This window comes from Melospiza melodia, unplaced genomic scaffold, assembly GCF_035770615.1.
Source record: "Melospiza melodia melodia isolate bMelMel2 unplaced genomic scaffold, bMelMel2.pri scaffold_254, whole genome shotgun sequence".
Classification (NCBI taxonomy): Eukaryota; Metazoa; Chordata; class Aves; order Passeriformes; family Passerellidae; genus Melospiza; species Melospiza melodia.
The window spans coordinates 45,229-70,903 of record NW_026948579.1 but is presented as its reverse complement, the minus strand read 5'-3'; the positions used below and the strand labels follow the sequence as shown (position 1 = coordinate 70,903).

Sequence of the window (25,675 nt, the reverse complement as noted above, 5' to 3'; positions counted from 1 at the left end):
TAGGGGGGCATAGAAAGCTGCCAGGACCTGGGGGAGCTGGGGGAGGGTCTCAGGGAGCTGCCAGGACCTGCGGCAGAGCATCAGCTCGGCCATCTCTGCCCTGGACGAGCCCCCAGAGCGCAGGGAGGGGCACGAGGCACAAGGTGAGAGCTGCCAGGACCTGCCAGAGGGTCATAGGAACCTTCCAGGACCCATAGAGAGCATCCAGGGACTCGTATGGAGCTTCCAGGACCTTCCAGGAGCTCATATGGAGCTTCCAGGATCCATAGAGAGCGTCCAGGGGTTCATAGGGACCTTCCAGGGGTCCATAGAGACCTTCCAGGGTTCATAGGGACCTTCCAGGGGTTCATAGAGACCTTCCAGGACCTTCCAGGACCTTGTAGAGACCTTCCAGGGGTTCATAGGGACCATCCAGGAACTCCCAGGTGTCCATAGAGACCTTCCAGGACCTTCCAGGGGTTCACAGAGACATCCCAGGGGTTCCCAGGGAGCTGCCAGGACCTGCGGCAGAGCATCAGCTCGGCCATTTCTGCCCTGGACGAGCCCCCGGAGCACAGGAGGCGCACGAGGCACAAGGTGAGAGCACTACTGACCTGCCAGGACCTGCCAGGGGGTCATAGGGGGGCATAGAAAGCTGCCAGGACCTGGGGGAGGGTCACAGGGAGCTGCCAGGACCTGGGGGAGGGTCTCAGGGAGCTGCCAGGACCTGCAGAAGAGCATCAGCTCGGCCATCTCTGCCCTGGACGAGCCCCCGGAGCGCAGGGAGGGGCATGAGGCGCAAGGTGAGACCTGCCAGGACCCTTAGAGACCTGCCAGGACCTGGGGGAGGGTCTCAGGGAGCTGCCAGGACCTGGGGCAGAGCATCAGCTCAGCCATCTCGGCGCTGGACGAGCCCCCGGAGCGCAGGGAGGGGCACGAGGCACAAGGTGAGAGCAATACCAAGCTGCCAGGACCTGGGGGAGGGTGATAGGGAGCTGCCAGGACCTGGGGGAGGGTCTCAGGGAGCTGCCAGGACCTGGGGCAGAGCATCAGCTCGGCCATCTCGGCGCTGGATGAGCCCCCGGAGCGCAGGGAGGGGCACGAGGCGCAAGGTGAGAGCTGCCAGGACCTGCCAGAGGGTCATAGGAACCTTCCAGGACCCATAGAGAGCATCCAGGGGTTCATAGGGACCTTCCAGGATCCATAAAGATCCTGCAGAGGTTCATAGGGACCATCCAGGTGTCCATAGGGACCTTCCAGGACCTTCCAGGGGCTTGTAGAGACCTTCCAGGACCTTCCAGGGGCTGCTAGAGACCTTCCAGGACCTTCCAGGGGCTGCTAGAGACCTTCCAGGACCTTCCAGGGGCTGGTAGAGACCATTCAGGGGTTTATATGTACCTGCCAGGACCTTCCAGTTGTTCGTATGCACCTGCCAGGACCCATAGAGAGCATCCAGGGGTTTATAGGGACCTTCCAGGACCTGCCAGGGGTTCATGGGGACCTTCCAGGACCTGCCAGGGTTACATAGGGACCTGCCAGGACCTTCCATGGGATCATGAGGATCTTCCAGGTGTTCATACAGACCTTCCAGGACCTTCCATTGGTTCATAGGGACCTTCCAGGGAATCATGGTGATCTTCCAGGACCTTCCACTGGTTCATAGAGACCTTCCAGGGGTTCATAGGGACCTTCCAGGACCTTCCAGGTGTTCATGGGGCCCTTCCAGGGCTTCCCAGGACCCTTCTCGGACCTTCCAGGAGTCCCCATTACCCTTCCAGGACCTTCCAGGAGTCCCCATTACCCTTCCAGGACCTTCCAGGAGTCCCCATTACCCTTCCAGGACCTTCCAGGAGTCTCCATTACCCTTCCAGGACCTGTCGTGGATCTCCATTCCCCTTCCAGGACCTTCCAGGAGTCCCCATTACCCTTCCAGGACCTGTCATGGATCTCCAGGACCCTTCCAGGACCTTCCAGGAGTCCCCATTACCCTTCCAGGACCTTCCAGGACCTTCCAGGAGTCCCCATGACCCTTCCAGGACCTTCCAGGAGTCCCCATTACCCTTCCAGGACCAGTCGTGGATCTCCATGACCCTTCCAGGACCTGCTGGAGTACCCATGACCCTTCCAGGACCTGTCATGGATCTCCAGGACCCTTCCAGGACCTTCCAGGAGTCCCCATTACCCTTCCAGGACCTGTCATGGATCTCCATGACCCTTCCAGGACCTTCCAGGAGTCCCCATTACCCTTCCAAGACCTTCCAGGACCTTCAGGAGTCCCCATTACCCTTCCAGGACCTGTTGTGGATCTCCATGACCCTTCCAGGACCTTCCAGGAGTCCCCATTCCCCTTCCAGGGCCTTCCAGGAGTCCCTATTACCCTTCCAGGACCTGTCATGGATCTCCATTCCCCTTCCAGGACCTTCCTAATTTTTATTTATTTATTTTTTTCTCTCTTTTCCAGCCGCCCCCCCTCCCGAGGACCCCCCCCCCTTCCCCTCCCCCCGCCCCCCCCCGGAGCCCCCCCATCCCTCCCCCTCCCCTCCCCCCCCCGCCCCTCCCCCTCCCCCTCCTCCCCCCGCCCCTCCCTCCTCCCCTCCCCCCCCGGCGCCGCCCCGCCCCCCCCGCGGGGTCCCCGATCGCCCCCCCCGGGGGGTCCCCGGAGCCGCCCGAGCCCCCCGAGCGCCCCCTGCACCTGGCGCAGAAGCAGGGCACGGCCGCCGTGTGCGGCGACACCAGCGACGAGGAGGAGAGCGGCGGAGAGGGCATCTTCAGGGAGAGGGACGAGTTCGTGGTGCGCGTGGAGGACATCCCCGCGCTCAAGGTGGGACTGGGATAAACTGGGATAAACTGGGAGGGCACCGGGATTTACTGGGATAGACTGGGAGTGAACTGGAATAAACTGGGACGGACTGGGAGGTGAAGAGAGGGGAGTGGGAGGCACTGGGAGTGAGGAGATGGCACTGAGAAATGGACTGGGAGAGATGTGGAGAGCACTGGGAGGCACTGGGAGAGACTTCGAGGGCACTGGGATGGACTGGGAGTGAACTGGGAGGGACTGGGATAGACTGGGAGGGGACTGGGATGTACTGGGATGGACTGGGATGGGACTGGGATGGACTGGGAGGGACTGGGAGCACTGGGGACACCAGCGACGAGGAGCAGAGCGGGCAGAGGGCATCTTCAGGGAGAGGGATGAGTTCGTGGTGCGCGTGGAGGACATCCCGCGCTCAAGGTGGGACTGGGACAGACTGGGATAAACTGGGAGGGCACCGGGATACACTGGGATAGACTGGGAGGGAGTGGGAGGGACTGGGATAAACTGGGAGGCAAAGCGAGGGGAGCGGGAGGCACTGGAGTGAGGACGTGGCACTGAGAAAGGGACTGGGAGAGATGTGGAGAGCACTGGGAGGCACTGGGATGGACTGGGAGTGAACTGGAATAAACTGGGATGAACTGGGAGGGACTGGGAGTGAACTGGGAGGGACTGGGATAAACTGGGAGGGCACCGGGATAGACTGGGATAAAGTGGGAGGGACTTGGAGGGCACTGGGAGTGAGGACATGGCACTGAGAAAGGGACTGGGATAAACTGGGAGAGATGTGGAGAGCACTGGGAGGCACTGGGAGAGACTTTGAGGACACTGGGATGGACTGGGATAAACTGGGATGGGACTGGGAGGGAGTGGGACGTGGAGAGAGGGGAGTGGGAGGCACTGGGAGTGAGGACGTGGCACTGAGAAATGGACTGGGATGGGACTGGGAGAGATGTGGAGAGCACTGGGAGGCACTGGGAGAGACTTCGAGGGCACTGGGATGGACTGGGAGGCACTGGGATGGGACTGGGATGGACTGGGAGGGACTGGGAGGGAGTAGGAGGGACTGGGAGGGACTGGGAGGCAAAGTGAGGGGAGTGGGAGGCACCGGGAGTGAGGATCTGGCACTGAGAAATGGACTGGGATGGGACTGGGACAGACTTTGAGGGCACTGGGAGGAACTGGGAGTGAACTGGGAGGGACTGGGGTAAACTGGGATAGACTGGGATAAACTGGGAGGGAGTGGGAGCACTGGGGACACCAGCGACGAGGAGGAGAGCGGGCAGAGGGCATCTTCAGGGAGAGGGACGAGTTCGTGGTGCGCGTGGAGGACATCCCCGCGCTCAAGGTGGGACTGGGACGGACTGGGAGGCACTGGGAGTGAACTGGGAGGGCACCGGGATAAACTGGGAGGGACTGGAGGGCACCAGAATACACTGGGATAGACTGGGAGGGAGTGGGAGGTGAAGAGAGGGGAGCGGGAGGCACTGGGAGTGAGGAGATGGCACTGAGAAAGGGACTGGGATAAACTGGGAGAGATGTGGACAGCACTGGGAGGCACTGGGAGAGACTTTGAGGGCACTGGGAGGGACTGGGAGTGAACTGGGAGGGACTGGGATAGACTGGGAGGGACTGGGAGTGAACTGGGATGGACTGGGATAGACTGGGATAAACTGGAGGGACTGGGAGGTGAAGAGAGGGGAGCGGGAGGCACTGGGAGTGAGGACGTGGCACTGAGAAAGGGACTGGGAGGCACTGGGAGAGATGTGGAGAGCACTGGGAGGAACTGTGAGTGAACTGGGAGGGACTGGATAAACTGGGAGGCAAAGCGAGGGGAGCGGGAGGCACTGGGAGTGAGGATCTGGCAATGAGAAAGGGACTGGAGAGATGTGGAGAGCACTGGGAGGCACTGGGAGAGACTTTGAGGGCACTGGGAGGGACTGGGAGTGAACTGGAATAAACTGGATAAGCTGGGAGGGACAGGGAGTGAACTGGGATGGACTGGGATAAACTGGGAGGGCACCGGGATACACTGGATAAAGTGGGAGGGACTTGGAGGGCACTGGGAGTGAGGACATGGCACTGAGAAAGGGACTGGGATAAACTGGGAGAGATGTGGAGAGCACTGGGAGGCACTGGGAGAGACTTTGAGGGCACTGGGAGGGACTGGGAGGGACTGGGAGGCACTGGGAGAGATGTGGAGAGCACTGGGAGAGATTTTGAGGGCACTGGGAGGGCACTGGTAGGGACTGGGATGGACTGGGAGTGAACTGGAATAAACTGGATAAGCTGGGAGGGACTGGGATAAACTGGGAGGGAGTGGGAGGTGAAGAGAGGGGAGCGGGAGGCACTGGGAGTGAGGACGTGGCACTGAGAAATGGACTGGGAGGCACTGGGAGAGATGTGGAGAGCACTGGGAGGCACTGGGAGAGACTTTGAGGACACTGGGATGGACTGGGATAAACTGGGATGGGACTGGGAGGGAGTGAGAGGTGAAGAGAGGGGAGTGGGAGGCACTGGGAGTGAGGACGTGGCACTGAGAAATGGACTGGGATGGGACTGGGAGAGATGTGGAGAGCACTGGGAGGCACTGGGAGAGACTTCGAGGGCACTGGGATGGACTGGGAGGCACTGGGATGGGACTGGGATGGACTGGGAGGGACTGGGAGGGAGTAGGAGGGACTGGGAGGGACTGGGAGGCAAAGTGAGGGGAGTGGGAGGCACCGGGAGTGAGGATCTGGCACTGAGAAATGGACTGGGATGGGACTGGGAGAGATTTTGAGGGCACTGGGAGGAACTGGGAGTGAACTGGGAGGGACTGGGGTAAACTGGGATAGACTGGGATAAACTGGGAGGGAGTGGGAGCACTGGGGACACCAGCGATGAGGAGCAGAGCGGCGGGGAGGGCATCTTCAGGGAGAGGGACGAGTTCGTGGTGCGCGTGGAGGACATCCCCGCGCTCAAGGTGGGACTGGGACGGACTGGGATAAACTGGGAGGGCACCGGGATACACTGGATAGACTGGGAGGGAGTGGGAGGCACTGGGAGTCAGGATCTGGCAATGAGAAATGGACTGGGAGAGATGTGGAGAGCACTGGGAGGCACTGGGAGAGACTTTGAGGGCACTGGGAGGGACTGGGAGGCACTGAGAGTGAACTGGGATGGACTGGGATAGACTGGGATAAACTGGGAGGGACTGGGAGGTGAAGAGAGGGGAGCGGGAGGCACTGGGAGTGAGGACGTGGCAATGAAAAATGGACTGGGAGGCACTGGGAGAGACTTTGAGGACACTGGGAGGGACTGGAATAAACTGGGAGGGACTGGGATAAACTGGGAGGCAAAGCGAGGGGAGCGGGAGGCACTGGGAGTGAGGATCTGGCAATGAGAAATGGACTGGGATGGGACTGGGAGAGATGTGGAGAGCACTTGGAGAGACTTTGAGGGCACTGGGAGGGCACTGGGAGGGAGTGAGATAAACTGGGAGGGACTGGGAGTGAACTGGAATACACTGGGAGGGGAGTGGAGGAGACTGGGAGTCCCTGGACATCAGGACGTGGCACTGAGGAAAGGACTGGAAGGCACTGGGAGAGACTTTGAGGGTACTGGGATGGACTGGGAGGCACTGGGAGTCAGGACATGGCACTGGGATGGACTGGGATGGACTGGGATGGGACTAGGATAAACTGGGAGGGACTGGGATAAACTGGGAGGGACTGGGAGGTGAAGAGAGGGGAGTGGAGGCACTGAGAGTGAGGACATGGCACTGAGAAATGGACTGGGAGGCACTGGGAGAGACTTTGAGGGCACTGGGATGGACTGGGATAAACTGGAGGGACTGGGATAAACTGAGAGGCACTGGGAATGAGAATATGGCATTGAGAAAGTGACTGGGAGAGATGTGGAGAGCACTGGGAGACACTTGGAGGGCACTGGGAGGGACTGGGATAAACTGGGAGGGACTGGGATGGACAGGGAGGGCACTGGGATAGACTGGGAGGGCACTGGGATGGACTGGGATAAACTGGGAGGGACTGGATAAACTGGGAGGGACTGGGAGTGAACTGGGATGGACTGGGATAAACTGGGAGTCAGGACAGGGCACTGGGAAAGGAAACTGGGAGCCCTGGGAGAGACTCCACTGAAGGAACTGGGGTTGAACTGGGATGGAACTGGTGTTGAACTGGGATTGAACTGGGATTGAGCTGGGATTGAACTGGTGTGTAACTGGGTTTGAACTGGTGTTTAACAGGAATTGAACTGGGTTTAACTGGGATTAACTGGGATTGAACTGGTGATGAACTGGGATTGAACTGGTGATTTAGTGGGATTGAACTGGTGTTTAACTGGGATTGAACTGGTGTTTAACTGGGACTGAACTGGTGTTGAACTGGGATTGAACTGGGGTTTAACTGGGATTGAACTGGTGCTTAACTGGGATTAACTGGGGTTGAACTGGTGCTTAATTGCTATTGAGCTGGTGATTAACTGGGATTGAACTGGGATTAACTGGGATTCAACTGGTGATTTAGTGGGATTGAATTGATGTTTAACTGGATTGAACTGTGTTGAACTGGGATTGAACTGGGATTAACTGGGATTGGACTGGTGTGTAACTGGGACTGAACTGGGATTGAACTGGTGTTGAACTGGGATTGAACTGGGACTGAACTGGTGTTGAACTGGGATTGAACTGAATTAACTGGGATTGAACTGGGACTGAACTAGTGCTTAACTGGATTGAACTGGAATTAACTGGGATTGAACTGGGACTGAACTAGTGCTTAACTGGGATTGAACTGGTGACTAACTGGGATTAACTGGGATTGAACTGGTGCTTAACTGGGATTGAATTGGTGATGAACTGGGATTGAACTGGTGTTTAACTGGGATTGAACTGGGGTTTAACTGGGATTGAACTGGGGTTTAACTGGAATTGAACTGGGTTTAACTGGGATTGAACTGGGATTGAACTGGTGTTTAACTGGGATTGAACTGGGTTTAACTGGAATTGAACTGGTGACTAACTGGGATTGAACTGGTGCTTGACTGGGATTTAACTGGTGACTAACTGGATTGAATTGGTGATGAACTGGTGTGTAACTGGGACTGAACTGGAATTTAACTGGTGTTTAACTGGGATTGAACTGGTGCTTAATTGGGATTGAGCTGGTGATTAACTGGGATTGAACTGGGATTCAACTGGGATGAAACTGGTGATTTAGTGGATTGAACTGGTGTTTAACTGGGACTGAACTGGTGTGTAACTGGGACTGAACTGGGATTGAACTGGTGTTTAACTGGGATTGAACTGGGGTTTAACTGGATTGAACTGGGGTTTAACTGGGATTGAACTGGTGACTAACTGGGATTGAACTGGTGCTTGACTGGGATTTAACTGGTGACTAACTGGGATTGAATTGGTGATGAACTGGGCTTTAACTGGGGATTGAACTGGATTGAACTGGTGTTTAACTGGGACTGAATGGCTCTGGATGGCTCTGGATGGATTTGGGGTAAATTTGGGGTGAATTTGGGGTGAATTTTGGGGGGATTTTGGGGTTCCTGTGACCCTGAATGGCTCTGGATGAATTTGGGATGGATTTGGGGTGAATTTGGGGTAAATTTGGGGTGAATTTTTGGGGGATTTTTGGGGGATTTTGGGGATCCTGTGACCCTGAATGGCTCTGGATGGATTTGGGGTGAATTTGGGGTAAATTTTGGGGGGATTTTGAGTGAATTTTGGGGGAATTTTTGGGGGATTTTGGCATTCCCATGACTCTGGATGGCTCTGCGTGGGTCTGGGTGATTTGGGGTGGATTTGGGGTAAATTTAGGATGGATTTGGAGTAAATTTGGGGTGAATTTTGGGGGGATTTTGGGGGATTTTGGGGTTCCTGTGACCCTGAATGGCTCTGGATGATTTGGGGTGAATTTGGGGTGAATTTTGGTGAATTTGGGGTGAATTTTGGGGGATTTTGGGGGGATTTTGGGGTTCCTGTGACCCTGAATGGCTCTGGATGGCTCTGGATGGATTTGGGGTAAATTTGGGGTAAAATTTGGGGTGAATTTTGGGGGGATTTTTGGGGGATTTTGGTGTTCTCATGACCCTGAATGGCTCTGGATGGGTCTGGATGAATTTGGGATGGATTTGGGGTAAATTTGGGGTGAATTTTGGGGGGATTTTGGGGGATTTTGGGGTTCCTGTGACCCTGAATGGCTCTGGATGGTTCTGGATGAATTTGGAGTAAATTTGGAGTGAATTTTGGGGGATTTTGAGGTTCCTGTGACCCTGAATGGCTCTGGATGGCTCTGGATGGATTTGGGGTAAATTTGGGGTGAATTTTGGTGAATTTTGGGGGGATTTTTTGGGGATTTTTGGTGTTCTCATGACCCTGAATGGCTCTGGATGGCTCTGGATGGATTTGGGATGGATTTGGGGTAAATTTGGGTGAATTTTGGGGTTCTGACCCCCCGAATCGCCCCCAGCTGGCGCCTGCAGACGGGCCGGGAGCCGCCGCCCATCTGGAGGGTGCAGAAGGCGCTGCTGCAGAAATTCACCCCCGAGATCAAGGACGGCAGCGCCAGTTCTGCGCCACCAGCAACGTGAGTGCCGCCCCCAAAAACACCCCAAAAACATCGGGCACACCCCCCAAAACCCCAAATATCGGGGGCACCCCAAAAATATCGGGGACACCCCCAAAAATATCGGGGAAACCCCAAAAAATATCGGGGACACCCCCAAAAATATCGGGCACCCCCAAAAAATATCGGGGACAACCCAAAAATATCGGGGACACCCCTAAAAAATATCGGGGACACCCCAAAAATATCGGGGACACCCCCAGAAATATCGGGGACACCCCAAAAATATCGGGACAACCCAAAAATATCGGGGACACCCCAAAAATATCGGGGACACCCCCAAAAATATCGGGGACACCACCAAAAATATCGGGGACACCCCAAAAATATCGGGACACCACCCAAAAATATCGGGGACACCCCAAAAATATCGGGGACACACCCAAAAATATCGGGGACACCCCAAAAATATCGGGGACACCCACAAAAATATCCGGGACACCCCAGAAATATCGGGGACACCCCAGAAATATCGGGGACACCCCAAAATACCGGGGACACCACCAAAAATATCGGGGACACCCCAAAAACATCAAGGGACACCACCAAAAATATCCGGGGACACCCCCAAAAATATCGGGGACACCCCCAAAAATATCGGGGACACCCCAAAAATATCGGGGACACACCCAAAAATACCGGGGACACCCCAAAAAATATCGGGGAAACCCCCAAAAAATATCGGGGACACCCCCAAAAATATCGGGGACACCCCCAAAAATATTGGAGACACACCCAAAAATATCGGGGACACCCCAAAAAATATCGGGACACCCCCAAAAATATTGGGGACAACCCCAAAAATATCGGGGACACCACCAAAAATATCCGGGACACCCCAAAAAAATATCGGGGACACCCAAAAAATATCCGGGGACACCCCTAAAAATAGCGGGGACACCCACAAAAATATCGGGGACACCCCAAAAATATCGGGGACACCCCAAAAATATCGGGGACACCCCAAAAAATATCGGGGACACCCCAAAAATATCGGGGACACCCCCAAAAATATCGGGAACACCCACAAAAATATCGGGGACACCCCCAAAAATATCGGGACAACCCAAAAATATCGGGGACACCTCCAGAAATATCGGGGACACCCCCAAAATATCGGGGACACCACCAAAAATATCGGGGACACCCAAAAAACATCGGGGACACCCCCAAAAATATCCGGGACACCCTAAAAATATTGCGGACACCCCCAAAAATATCGGGGACACCCCAAAAATATCGGGGACACCCCCAAAAATATCGGGGACAGCCCCAAAAACATCGGGGACACCCCAAAAAATATCGGGGACACCACCAAAATATCGGGGACACACCAAAAATATCGGGACACCACCAAAAATATCGGGGACACCCCCAAAAATATCGGGGACAACCCAAAAATATCGGGGACAACCCAAAAAATATCGGGGACACCCACAAAAACATCGGGGATACCACCAAAAAATATCGGGGACACCACCAAAATATCGGGGACACCCCAAAAATATCGGGGACACCCCAAAAAACATCGGGGACACCCCAAAAATATCCGGGACACCCCCAAAATATCGGGGACACCCCAAAAACATCGGGACACCCCCAAAAAATATCGGGGACACCCCAAAAATATCGGGGACACCCCAAAAATATCCGGGGACACCTCCAGAAATATCGGGGACACCCCCAAAATATCGGGGACACCACCAAAAATATCGGGGACACCCCAAAAAACATCGGGACACCCCCAAAAATATCCGGGACACCCTAAAAATATTGCGGACACCCCCAAAAATATCGGGGACACCCCAAAAATATCGGGGACACCCCCAAAAACATCGGGGACACCCCCAAAAATACCGGGGACACCCCAAAAATATCGGGGACACCCCAAAAATATCGGGGACAACCCAGAAATATCGGGGACACCCCCAAAATATCGGGGACACCCCAAAAATATCGGGGGCAACCCCAAAAAACATCGGGGACACCCCAAAAACATCGGGGGCACCCCCAAAATATCGGGGACAACCCAAAAATATCGGGGACACCCCCAAAAATATCGGGGACACCCCCAAAAAAACCCCAAATATCTGGGGATAACCCTGAGGTGAAAAATCCCACCAGAAATTTGGGGATTTTGGGGTAATTTTTTGGGGATTTTGGGGAATTTTTTGGGATTTTCGCGTAATTTTGGGGGGATTTTTGGGGAATTTTTTGGGATTTTGGGGTAATTTTTTGGGGATTTCTTGGGTATTTTTTGGAGATTTTTGGGGAATTTTTTGGGAATTTTGGGGTAATTTTGGAGGGATTTTTGGGGAATTTTTTGGGATTTTTGGGGTGCCCCTGACCCCCCAATTTTGCCCCTTCCCCTGCAGTACCTGGGGTACCCGGGATGATTTTGGGGTGGATTTTGGGGATTTTGGTGTGAATTTTTTGGGGATTTTCGAGTAATTTTGGGGGGATTTTTGGGGACTTTTTTGGGATTTTTGGGTAATTTTGGGGGGATTTTGGGTAATTTTTGGGGATTTCGGGTAATTTTTTGGGGATTTTGGGGTAATTTTTTGGGGGATTTTGGGTTAATTTTTTGGGGATTTTGGGGTAATTTTGGGGGGATTTTGGGGTAATTTTGGGGGATTTCGGGGTAATTTTTTGGGGGATTTTGGGGTAATTTTTGTGGGGATTTTTGGGGTAATTTTGGAGGGATTTTTGGGGAATTTTTTTGGGATTTTTTGGGGTGCCCCTGACCCCCCATTTTTGCCCCTTCCCCTGCAGTACCTGGGGGTACCCGGGATGATTTTGGGGATTTTGGTGTGAATTTTTTTGGGATTTTCGAGTAATTTTGGGGGGATTTTTGGGGACTTTTTTGGGATTTTTGGGTAATTTTGGGGGGATTTTGGGGGATTTTTGGGGGATTTCGGGGTAATTTTTGTGGGGATTTTTGGGGTAATTTTGGAGGGATTTTTTGGGGAATTTTTTGGGATTTTTGGGGTGCCCCTGACCCCCCATTTTTTGCCCCTTCCCCTGCAGTACCTGGGGGTACCCGGGATGATTTTGGGGTGGATTTTGGGGATTTTGGTGTGAATTTTTTTGGGATTTTCGAGTAATTTTGGGGGGGATTTTGGGGGACTTTTTTGGGATTTTTGGGTAATTTTGGGGGATTTTGGGGGATTTTTGGGGGATTTCGGGGTAATTTTGGGGGGATTTTGGGGTAATTTTTTGGGGGATTTTGGGTTAATTTTTTGGGGATTTTTGGGGTAATTTTGAGGGGATTTTGGGGTAATTTTGGGGGGATTTTGGTGTGAATTTTTGGGGATTTTTGGGTAATTTTGGGGGGATTTTGGGGGAATTTTTGGGGATTTTGGGGGGATTTTTGGGGTAAATTTTTGGGGGTATTTTAGGGGGTTTTGGGGTGCCCCTGACCCCCCGTTTTTGCCCCCTGCCCCCGCAGTACCTGGGCTATTTCGGCGATGCCAAGCACCGGTACCAGCGGCTCTACGTGAAGTTCCTGGAGAACGTCAACAAGAAGGATTACGTGAGGGTGTGCTCCAGGAAACCCTGGCACCGCCCGCTGGCGCTCAGGTGGGCACACCTGGCACACCTGGGCACTGAGATACACCTGGGGGCACTGAGATACACCTGGGCATAGTGAGGGTGTGCTCCAGGAAACCCTGGCACCGCCCGCTGGCGCTCAGGTGGGCACACCTGGCACACCTGGGCACTGAGATACACCTGGGGGCACTGAGATACACCTGGGCACACCTGGGGGCACTGGGATACACCTGGGGATAGTGAGGGTGTGCTCCAGGAAACACCTGGCACACACCTGGGCACACCTGGCACACCTGGGTACACCTGGGCACACCTGGGCACACACCTGGGGGCATGGGGATAGTGAGGGTGTGCTCCAGGAAACCCTGGCACCCGCCCGCTGGCGCTCAGGTGGGCACACCTGGCACACACCTGGGCACACCTGGGCACTGAGATACACCTGGGGGCACTGGGATACACCTGGGCACACCTGGGCACACACCTGGGGCATGGGGATAGTGAGGGTGTGCTCCAGGAAACCCTGGCACCGCCCCCTGGCGCTCAGGTGGGCACACCTGGCACACACCTGGGCACACCTGGGGCCACTGGGATACACCTGGGGGCACTGGGATACACCTGGGCATAGTGAGGGTGTGCTCCAGGAAACACCTGGCACACACCTGGGCACACCTGGCACACCTGGGTACACCTGGGCACACCTGGGCACACCTGGGAGCATGGGGATGGTGAGGGTGTGCTCCAGGAAACCCTGGCACCACCCGCTGGCGCTCAGGTGGGCACCCCTGGCACACACCTGGGCACACCTGGGCGCACCTGGGGCACTGGGATACACCTGGGCATAGTGAGGGTGTGCTCCAGGAAACCCTGGCACCGGCCCCTGGCGCTCAGGTGGGCACACCTGGCACACACCTGGGCACACCTGGGGCCACTGGGATACACCTGGGCACACCTGGCACACACCTGGGCACACCTGGGGCACACCTGGAATTATCTGGGCACACCTGTGGGTACCTGGGCACATCTGTGGGCACACCTGGACTCACCTGGGCATACCTGTGGGTACCTGGGCACAGCTTTGGGCACACCTGGGCACACCTGGACTCACTTGGGCACACCTGTGGGTACCTGGGCCCATCTGCGGGCACATGGGGGCACGTGGGGCACACTTGGAATTATCTGGGCACACCTGGGCACACCTGGAATTATCTGGGCCCATCTGTGGGCACACCTCGGCACACCTGGGCACACCTGTGGGCACACCTGTGGGCACACCTGGGCACACGTGGAATTATCTGGGCACACCTGTGGGTACCTGGGCACATCTCTGGCACACCTGGGTCACACCTGGACTCACCTGGGCACACCTGTGGGTACCTGGGCACACCTGGGCACAGCTGGACTCACCTGGGGCACACCTGTGGGTACCTGGGCACACCTGTGGGCACGCCTGGAATTATCTGGGCACACCTGTGGGTACCTGGGCACAGCTGTGGGCACATGGGGGCACCTGGGCCACACCTGGAATTATCTGGGCACACCTGGGCACACCTGGACACACCTGTGGGCACACCTGGGCACACCTGGGCACACCTGGGGCACACCTGGGCACACCTGGGCACACCTGTGGGCACAACTGGGCACACCTGGGCACACCTGGGCACACCTGGGCACATGTGGAATTATCTGGGCACACCTGTGGGTACCTGGGCACACCTGGGTCACACCTGGACTCACCTGGGCGCAGCTGTGGGTACCTGGGCACACCTGGGCACAGCTGGACTCACCTGGGGCACACTGTGGGTACCTGGGCACACCTGTGGGCACACCTGGAATTATCTGGGCACACCTGTGGGCACACCTGGGGCACACACCTGTGGGTACCTGGGCACACCTGGGCACAGCTGGACTCACCTGGGGCACACCTGTGGGTACCTGGGCACACCTGTGGGCACGCCTGGAATTATCTGGGCACACCTGTGGGCACACCTGGGGCACACACCTGTGGGTACCTGGGCACACCTGGGCACACACCTGGGCACACCTGTGGGTACCTGGGCACACCTGGGCACAGCTGGACTCACCTGGGGCACACCTGGGCACACACCTGGGCACACCTGTGGGTACCTGGGCACACCTGGGCACACACCTGGGCACACCTGTGGGTACCTGGGCACACCTGGGCACAGCTGGACTCACCTGGGGCACACCTGGGCACACACCTGGGCACACCTGTGGGTACCTGGGCACACCTGGGCACACACCTGGGCACACCTGTGGGTACCTGGGCACACCTGTGGGCACACACCTGGGCACACCTGTGGGCACACACCTGGGCACACCTGGCCGCGCCCCCTCTAACCCCTCCCCCTTTCCCCTCCCCCACAGGAGACAGCCCCACCCCAAGCCCAGCGCCCCAGAGCCCCTCCCCCCCCCAGACCCGACCCGGCGGAGAAACCCCAAAAATCGGAAAAACCCCGAAAACGGAGAAACCCCAAAAATCCGAGAAACAGCCCCGGGGCGAGGCCGCCCCTCCCCCCCCCCGCGCCCGCCCCGCCCCCCCCTCCCGCGCCCCCCCGGGCCCCCCCAAGGCCAAAGCGAAGCCCCCAAGGTGAAGGCGGAGCCCCCCCCAAAAAGAGGAAAAAATGGCTCAAGGAGGCGGCGACGACGTCGGAGTCGGAGTCCAGCGGGGACCCCCCCAGCGAGGAGGGTGAGGGACGGGGGGGACCCCGAATTGGGGAGGGGGACCCCGAATTGGGGAGGGGGACACGGGTTTGGGACCCCCGAATTGGGGAGGGGGAGACGGAATTGGGGAGGGGACCCCCCCAGCGAGGAGAGTGAGGACAACGTGGGGGACCCCCGAATTGGGAGGGGGACACGGGTTTGGGACCCCCAAAATGGGGAGAGGACCCCCCAGCGAGGAGGGTGAGGACAATGGGGGACCCCGAATTGGGGAGGGGGACCCCGAATTGGGGAGGGGGACACGGGTGGGGACCCCAAACTGGGGAGGGGGACCCCAAAATGGGGAGGGGGACACGGATTGGGGAGGGGGACACGGGTTGGGACCCCCAAATTGGGGAGGGGGACACGGGTTGGGACCCCCCCAGCGAGGAGGGTGAGGACAATGGGGGACCCCAAAATGGGGAGGGGGACACGGGTTGGGACCCCCAAATTGGGGAGGGGGACACGGGTTGGGGAGGGGACCCCCCCAGCGAGGAGGGTGAGAGACAATGGGGGGGACCCCCGAATTGGGGAGGGGGACACGGGTTTGGGACCCCCAAATTGGGGAGGGGGACCCCAAATTGGGGAGGGGGACACAGGTTGGGAACCCCCGAATTGGGGAGGGGGACACGGATTGGGGAGGGGGACACAGAATTGGGGAGGGGGACACGGATTGGGACCCCCAAATTGGGGAGCGGGACACGGGTTTGGGACCCCTGAATTGGGGAGGGGGACACGGGTTTGGGACCCCCGAATTGGGGAGGGGGACACGGAATTGGGACCCCCAAATTGGGGAGGGGGGACACGGGTGGGGACCCCCAAATTGGGGAGGGGGACCTTAAAGGGGGCGTGGCTCCTTTAGAGGGGCGTGGTTTTCTCTTAAAGGGGTGTGGCTCACTTCAATGGGGGCGGCTGTCAATCAAAGGGGCGTGGCTCTCCCTTAAAGGGGCGTGGCTCCTCTAGAGGGGCGTGGTTTTCTCTTAAAGGGGCGTGGCTCACTTCAATCACTCTCAATCAAGGGGGCGTGGCTCTCCCTTAAAGGGGCGTGGCTCTCTAAAGGGGCGTGCCTCTCCCTTAAAGGGCTCGCGCTCCTTTATAATGAGGGTGTGGCTGCAGCTTGTGGGCGGGGTTTTCCTTCTTTTTTGGTGGGTGGGCGTGCCTTCCCTTAAAGGGCCAGCGCTCCTTTAGAACAGGGGCGTGTCTCCGACTTGTGGGTGGGGTTTTCCCCCTTTTTTGGGAAGTGGGCGTGTCTTCCCTTAAAGGGCCAGCGCTCCTTTAGAACAAGGGGGCGTGTCTCCAAGTTGTGGGTGGGGTTTTCCCCTTTTTTGGGAGGGGGGCGTGTCTTTCCTTAAAGGGCCCGCGCTCCTTTAGAACAGGGGTGTGTCCCTGATTTGTGGTGGGGTTTTTCCATTTTTGGGAGGTGGGCGTGTCCCTCCACCTCTTCCCTTAAAGGGCCAGCGCTCCTTTAGAACAAGGGCGTGTCTCCAAGTTGTGGGTGGGGTTTTTCCCCCTTTTCGGGGGGGTGTGGGCGTGTCCGCGCGCCCCTCCCCTTAAAGGGGCCGTGTCGGGCAGAGCGGGCCCCGCCGGGGCGGGTGCTGAACACGCGGGCCATGAAGGAGATGTACCGGAGCTACGTGGAGATGCTGGTCAGCACCGCCCTGGACCCCGACATGATCCAGGCCCTGGAGGACACCAACGGTGAGACCCCCCCACTCACACCCAGGGACCCCCCCCGGAATCTGCCCCGGACCCCCTGACCCCCCCTTGGTGCCCCCCAGATGAGCTGTACCTGCCCCCCATGCGGAAGATCGACGGCATCCTCAACGACCACAAGAAGAAGGTGCTCAAGAGGGTGACGCTGAACCCCAGCCTGCAGGTGAGGGGGGGCTTGGGGGGGGAGCTGGGGGGGCTCAGGTGACATGGGGGACCCCACGGTGATGTCCCTGTGCTCACCTGTGCTGTCCCTATGGCGTCACTGAGCTCACCTGTGCCCACCTGTGCTCACCTGTGGTGGCCCTGTGGTGTCACTGAGCTCACCTGTGGTGTCCCAGTCCTCACCTGTGCCCACCTGCACTCACCTGTCCCCACCTGTGGTGTCTCTGTGATGTCCCTGTGCTCACCTGTGCTCACCTGTGCCCACCTGTGCTCACCTGTGCCCACCTGTGCTCACCTGTGCCCACCTGCCCTCACCTGTCCCCACCTGTGGTGTCCCTGTGAGGTCCCTGTGGTGTCCCAGTCCTCACCTGTCCCCACCTGTGGTGTCCCTGTGGTGTCCCTGTGCTCCCCTGTGATGTCCCTGTGCTCACCTGTGCCCACCTGTGGTGTCCCTGTGCTCCCCTGTGGTGTCCCTGTGCTCACCTGTGCCCACCTGCACTCACCTGTGCCCACCTGTGGTGTCCCTGTGGTGTCACTGAGCTCACCTGTGCTCACTTGTGCCCACCTGTCCTGACCCTGTGGTGTCCCTGTGCTCACTTGTGCTCACCTGTGCTCACCTGTGGTGTCACTGAGCTCACCTGCCCTCACCTGTGCCCACCTGTGGTGTCCCTGTGGTGTCCCTGTGCCCACCTGTACCCACCTGTGGTGTCCCTGTGCTCACCTGTGGTGTGCCTGTGCTCATCTGTGCCCACCTGCACTCACCTGTGCCCACCTGAGCTCACCTGAGCTGTCCCTGTGGTGTCCCTTCACTCACCTGTACTCACCTGTGGTGTCCCTGTGCTCATCTGTGGTGTCACTGTGCCCACCTGCACTCACCTGTGCCCACCTGTGCCCACCTGTGGTATCCCTGTGCCCACCTGTGGTGTCACTGTGCCCACCTGTGCTTACCTGAGCTGTCCCTGCACTCACCTGTGCCCACCTGTGGTGTCCCTGCAGTGTCCTTGTGCTCACCTATGGTGACCCCTTGCTCACCTGCACTCACCTGCGCCCACCTGTGGTGTCCCTGTGCCCACCTGCGCCCACCTGTGCCCACCTGAGCTCACCTGAGCTGTCCCTGTGGTGTCCCTGCACTCACCTGTGGTGTCCCTTGTGGTGTCCTTGTGCTCACCTATGGTGACTCCTTGCTCCCCTGTGCCCACCTGTGCCCACCTGTGGTGTCCCTGTGCTCATCTGTGGTGTCTCTGTGCCCACCTGTGCCTACCTGTGCCCACCTGAGCTGTCCCTGTGGTGTCCCTGCACTCACCTGTCCCCACCTGTGGTGCCCACCTGTGCCCACCTGTGCCCACCTGTGCCCCCACCTGTCCGGCAGGAGGCGCTGCACACGTTCCCGCAGCTGCACGCCGAGCCCGGCGAGTCCCTGGTGCGGCTGCGCCCGGGCGGGGACCCCTACAACCGCAAAACGCTCAGCAAGGTGAAACGGAGCGTGGGCAAGCCGCAGGTACGGGCACCTGGGGGGCACAGGTGGGGTTTGGGGGGGCACAGGTGGGGTTTGGGGGGACCCCTACAACCGCAAAACGCTCAGCAAGGTGAAACGGAGCGTGGGCAAACCACAGGTACGGGCACCTGGGGGGCACAGGTGGGGTTTGGGGGGACCCCTACAACCGCAAAACGCTCAGCAAGGTGAAGCGCAGCGTGGGCAAGCCGCAGGTACGGGCACCTGGGGGCACCTGGGGGGCACAGGTGGGGTTTGGGGGCTCCATGGGGACCCCTACAACCGCAAAACGCTCAGCAAGGTGAAACGGAGCGTGGGCAAACCACAGGTACAGGCACCTGGGGGCACCTGGGGGGCACAGGTGGGGGTACCTGGGGGGCACAGGTGGGGGTACCTGGGGGGCACAGGTGGGGTCTGGGGGGACCCCTACAACCGCAAAACGCTCAGCAAGGTGAAGAGGAGCGTGGGCAAGCCACAGGTACGGGCACAGGTGGGGTTTGGGGGCACAGGTGGGGTTTGGGGGGTCCCCAGGTGTGTCCCTGATCCCAGGTGGGGTTTGGGGGGTCCCCGGGTGTGTCAGGGGGTCCCCAGGTGGATTTGGGGGGTCCCCAGGTGTGTCAGGGGGTCCCCCAGGTGTGTCAGGGGGTCCCCAGGTGTGTCCCTGAGCCCAGGTGTGTCCCTGAGCCCAGGTGTGTCAGGGGGTCCCCAGGTGTGTCAGGGGGTCCCCAGGTGGATTTGGGGGTCCCCAGGTGTGTCAGGGTGTCCCCAGGTGTGTCCCTGAGCCCAGGTGGGGTTTGGAGGGGTCCCCAGGTGGATTTGGGGGTCCCCAGGTGTGTCAGGGGGTCCCCAGGTGTGTCAGGGGGTCCCCAGGTGTGTCCCTGAGCCCAGGTGTCCCCGCAGGAGTTCAAGGTGGAGGTGGAGAAGTCGTTCCTGTACACGCTGTACCACTCGCTGCACCACTACAAGTACCACACCTTCCTGCGCTGCAAGGACGAGGTGAGCGCACCTGTGTCACCTCTGTGTCACCTCTGTGTCACCTGAGCCACCCTATGTCACCTGGGTCACCTGGGCCACTCCCCTGTCACCATGTCCCCCCTGTGTCCCTCACACCTTCCTGCGCTGCAAGGACGAGGTGAGCGCACCTGGGGGACACCTGTGTGTCACCTCTGTGTCACCTGTGTGTCACCTGTGTGTCTGTCACCTGTGTGTCACCTGTGTGTCTGTCACCTGTGTGTCACCTGGGTCACCTGGCCCACCCCCCCTGTCACCTGGGCCATCCTTCTGTCCCCGTGTTGCTCCCATGTCCCCCACACCTTCCTGCGCTGCAAGGACGAGGTGAGCGCACCTGGGACACCTGTGTGTCACCTGTGTGTGTGTCACCTGTGTGTCACCTGGGTCACCTCTGTGTCACCTGGGCCATCCTTCTGTCCCCCTGCATCACCCCCGTGTCCCACCCATGTCCCCCCGTGTCCCCCACACCTTCCTGCGCTGCAAGGACAAGGTGAGCGCACCTGGGGGACACCTGGGATGTCACCTGTGTGTGTGTCACCTGGGGGGCACCTGGGGGGCACCTGGGCCACCCCTCTGTGCTCTGCTCTCCCACATCGCTCCTGTGTCCCCTCGTGCTGACCAACACACTGACCACTGCCCACGCCACTGACCATCCCCACTGACCATTCCCCACCCCGCTGACCATTCCCACCTCTCTGTCCACCCCACTGACCATTCCCACCCCTCTGGCTACCCTGCTGACCACTCCCCACCCCACTGACCATTCCCACCCCTCTGGCCACCCTGCTGACCATTCCCCACCTCTACGACCATTCCCCACCCCGCTGACCATTCCCACCCCTCTGGCCGCCCCGCTGACCATTCCCACCCCTCTGTCCATCCCACTGACCATTGCCCACCCTACTGACCATTCCCCACTGACCATTCCCCAGCCCTCTGACCGCTCCCCACCCCACTGACCATTGCTCACTGCCCATTCTCTGTCCCACTGACCATTCCCCATCCCATTGACCATTCCCTATCCTGCTGCCCACTCCCCACCCCTCTGACCATTTCCTACTGACCATTCCCCACCTCTCCGACCATTCCCCACTCCTCTGGCCACCCTGTTGAACCACTCCCCACCCCGCTGACCATTCCTTGTTGACCATTCCGTGTCCCACTGACCATTCCGTGTCCCACTGACCATTCCCACCCCTCTGGCCGCCCCGCTGACCATTCCCACTCCTCTGGCCGCTCCACTGACCACCCCTACCTGTCTGGCCACCCCGCTGACCATTCCCCACCCCTCTGGCCACCCCACTGACCATTCCCACCCCTCTGGACGCCCCGCTGGCCACCCCTCTGACCATTCCCACCGCTCTGGCCACCCCACTGCCCATTCTGTGTCCCACTGACCATTCCCGCCCCTCTGGCCACCGCACTGACCATTCCGTGTCCCACTGACCATTCCCCACCCCACTGACCATTCCCGCCCCTCTGTCCATCCCACTGACCATTCCCGCCCCTCTGGCCACCCCACTGACCATTCCTCACCCCTCTGGCCTCCCCACTGCCCATTCCATGTCCCACTGACCATTCCCACCCCTCTGGCCACCCTACTAACCTTTCCCACCGCTCTGGCCACCCTGCTGACCCTGCTGACCATTCCCACCCCTCTGGCCGCCCCGCTGACCACTCCCCACCCCTGTGGCCACTCTGCTGACCACTCCCCACCCCACTGACCACTCCCCACCCCACTGACCATTCCGTGTCCCACTGACCATTCCCACCCCTCTGGCCGCCCCGCTGACCACTCCTACTTCTCTGGCTACCCCGCTGACCATTCCCCACCCCACTGACCATTCCCCACCCCACTGACCACCCCGCTGACCACTCCTACTTCTCTGGCCACCCCGCTGACCATTCCCCACCCCACTGACCACCCCTACCTCTCTGGCCACCCCGCTGACCATTCCCCACCCCACTGACCATTCCCCACCCCACTGACCATTCCCGCCCCTCTGACCACCCCTACCTCTCTGTCCACCCCACTGACCACCCCTACCTCTCTGGCCACCCCGCTGACCATTCCCCACCCCGCTGACCATTCCCCACCCCGCTGACCACCCCTACCTCTCCGGCCGCCCCGCTGACCATTCCCCACCCCTCTGACCATTCCCCACCCCACTGACCATTCCCCACCCCACTGACCACCCCTACCTCTCTGTCCACCCCACTGACCACCCCTACCTCTCTGGCCACCCCGCTGACCATTCCCCACCCCGCTGACCATTCCCCACCCCTCTGACCATTCCCCACCCCTCTGACCATTCCCCACCCCGCTGACCATTCCCCACCCCGCTGACCATTCCCGCCTCTCCGGCCGCCCCGCTGACCGTTCCCGTGTCCGCGTGTCCCCGCAGACGACGGCCATCGAGGGCCGCGCCGAGGACCTGGGCCAGGAGGAGGTGGTGCAGCGCTGCATGCGCAACCAGCCCTGGCTCGAGCGCCTCTTCGACTCCTTCAGCGAGCTGCTGGCCCAGGCGCGCGCCAAGTGCGCCTGAAACCCCCCCAAAATCCGGGGGGACGCCCCCCGGGATCGGGGACACCCCCCAGAAATACGGGGTGATACCCCCGGCACGGAGAGGGGGACGAGGACTGAGCCTCCTGCCATGGGACGGAGCTGCCGGCGTGGGGACAGACGCCTGGACACCCCCGAAAATGGGGATCACCCCCCCTGAAAAATCGGGGTGACACCCCCAGAATCGGGGATCCCCCCAGAAATCGGGGATCCCCCCAGAAATCGGGGAGGCACCCCCCGAAATCGGGGATCCCCCCTGCAGAAATCGGGGTGACACCCCCGGGATGGAGAGGGGACGTGCTGGGATAAGGACTGAACCTTCTGCTGCCGGGACGGGGACACCTGGAACCCCACAGTGGGGACACCCCAAAATATGGGAGACCCTTCAAAAACACGGGGGGACACCCCCAAAAACACGGGGTGACACCCCCCCGAAATCGGGGGTTCCCCCCCAAAAAAAATCGGGGTGACACCCCCCGGGATAAGGACTGAACGTCGTGCCGCAGGGATGGAGCTGCCAGGATGGGGACAGCTGGCACCCCAAAATGTGGCGACCCCCCCCCCCCCAAAAGATGGGGACCCTCTCCAAAATATGGGGACCCCCCCCCAAAATCGGGGTGACACCCCCGGGATGGAGAGGGGACACCCCCGGGGTAAGGACTGAACCTCCTGCCACAGGGATGGAGCTGCCAGGATGGGGACACCAATGTGGAGGGAGCACCCCAAAATATGAGGGACCCCCCCCCAAAATATGGGGACCCCCCCAAAATATGAGGGACCCCCCCAAAATATGGGGACCCCCCCCCAAAATATGGGGACCCCCCCAAAATATGGGGACCTTCCTAAAAATGGGGAAACCCCCCCAAAAAATGGGGTGACATCCCCAGAACGGTGTGAGGGGGGGGACAAGGACTGAACCTGTCACCATAGGGACACCGATGTGGGGGAGACCCCCCCGCAGTGGGGCACCCCAAAATTCGGGGATCCCCCCAAAAATTCGGGGATCCCCCCCAGAAGATGGGAACCTCCCCCAAAATTTGAGGACTCGCCCAAAATCGGGGATCCCCCCCCCCAAAAAAAACGAGGTGACACCCCCAGAACGGCAGAGGGGACAAGGACCGAACCTCCCACCGTGGTGACACCAATGTGGATGGGGCACCCCAAAATATGGGGGGATCCCCCCCAAAAAAAATTGCACCCCAAAATATGGGGGGGACCACCCCCCAAAAAATTGGGACTATTCCAAAAGCCCCTCAAAATGGGGGGGGGGGTTTGGGATAAGGATCGAAGCTCCTGCAGTGAGGACACACTTGAGACCCCCCCTAGGGCACCCCAAAAACATCAGGGGGGTCCCCAAAACTCGGGGAGGTCCCCCAAAATTGGGGGGGGGGGTCCCCAAAATTTGGGGAGGCACGCCCAAAGGAGGGGGAGTGGGACAGAACCCCGCCCCCCAGGAATAGGGGGATCCCCTGAGGGGGTGGGAGGGCACCCCAAAAATGGGGACACCCCCAAAAATGGGACACCCCAAAAATGGAGACACCCCCAAAGAGTAGGGACACCCCAAAAATGGGACACCCCAAAACTGGAGACACCCCCAAAGGGTAGGGACACCCCAAAAATGGGACACCCCAAAAATGGGACACCCCAAAAATGGGGACACCCCCAAAGAGTAGGGACACCCCAAAATGGAACAGCCCAAAAGAGTAGGGACACCCCAAAAATGGGGACACCCCCAAAGAGTAGGGACACCCCAAAAATGGGACACCCCAAAAATGGGGACACCCCCAAAGAGTAGGGACACCCCAAAAATGGGGACAGCCCCAAAGAGTAGGGACACCCCAAAAATGGGACACCCCAAAAATGGGGACACCCCCAAAGAGTAGGGACACCCCAAAAATGGGACAGCCCAAAAATGGGACACCCCAAAAATGGGAACACCTCAAAAACAAGGACAGCTTTGGGGGAACCCCCCCCAATTTCTGACAGAGTTGGGGACCCCCCCAGGACACAACAAAATTGGGGGACACCCCCCACGAGCTGCACCCCAAAAATTGGGACCCACACACATTTGGGGATCCCCCCTCTTTGGGTACAGCCCCCCCCCCCCCCCAAAATTGAGGCACCCCCTTTTTAGGGACCCCCCCCCAAAATCACCCCAGCAGGGTCTGTGTGTCCCCCTCCCCTTTTTTTTTCTGGAAATTGGCAGAGGTACAGGGGACCCCCCACCCCCCCAAAAAAAAATGGGGTGTCCCCACCCCCACCCAAATCGGGGGGTCCCCCCAAAAACGCCCCCCCGGCGGAGCCCCCCCTATTTATATATATGTACAAATGTCTATTAGCAGCCCCCTCTCTCCGCCCGGGGGGGGGCCCCAATTTTGGGGAGGGGGTCCCCAGTTTTTGGAGGGGGGGGGGTGCCCCAACATCGGTGTCCCCCAAAATCCCAGGCAGCCAACAGGGTTTTTTTTTTTGGGGAGGAGGGGGGGTCCCCCAAAATTTGCCCCCCCCTCCCCCTTTCCGGACCACCCCTCACCCCCCCTTGGGGGGAAGCTGTACATAAATTTGGGGGGGGGGGGGTCCAGGGGGGTTTCAGAGTGGGGGGGGGGGCCCTGCCAAGGGATGGGGAGGGGTCCCCAAAATCACCATCAGCCCCCCCCCCCAACCCCCCCTCACCGAGCTATTTATTGCCAAGTTGCCCCCCCCCGGATGAATTTGGGGGGGGGGGTTCAAAGGGAGGGGACACCCCCCAAACCTTCCCCCCTCCCCCCCCCAAGGATTTTGGGGGGTGCGGGGACCCCCCTTATACCCCCCCCCTCACCCCACCCGGGATTTTGGGGAGGGGGGGTCTGTAAATAGTGTATATGGTCAAAGTCTCTATGTATCATATTGTATTTGCCCCCCCACCCCCCCCGGGGGTCGCATTTGCCCCCCCCCGGGGTAATTCCCCCCCCGGGGCATTTATACCCCCCCAGGGGTAAATTTACCCCCTCCCCCCTCCCAAAATTTGCCCCACCCCCCCGGGTGGGGTCGAATTCCCC

The 25,675-nt window shown here is 59.2% G+C and overlaps 1 protein-coding gene across 1 annotated transcript in view; it reads left to right on the top strand.

Moving 5' to 3' along the window:
* The window catches only part of PRR12 (proline rich 12), a 53,079-nt gene extending 27,994 nt beyond the window's left edge, over positions 1-25,085 (top strand). The window contains 17 exon segments of the mRNA XM_063182489.1: positions 54-143; positions 488-576; positions 662-782; positions 837-926; positions 1,002-1,091; positions 1,913-2,088; positions 2,642-2,804; positions 9,282-9,365; positions 9,368-9,393; positions 12,881-13,011; positions 15,367-15,498; positions 15,570-15,688; positions 17,272-17,397; positions 17,478-17,575; positions 18,944-19,072; positions 19,967-20,062; positions 22,483-25,085. Of these exon segments, the coding sequence (XP_063038559.1) occupies positions 54-143; positions 488-576; positions 662-782; positions 837-926; positions 1,002-1,091; positions 1,913-2,088; positions 2,642-2,804; positions 9,282-9,365; positions 9,368-9,393; positions 12,881-13,011; positions 15,367-15,498; positions 15,570-15,688; positions 17,272-17,397; positions 17,478-17,575; positions 18,944-19,072; positions 19,967-20,062; positions 22,483-22,623 (1,901 nt within the window). The 3' untranslated portion in view covers positions 22,624-25,085.
* The last annotated feature ends 590 nt before the right edge of the window (positions 25,086-25,675 follow it).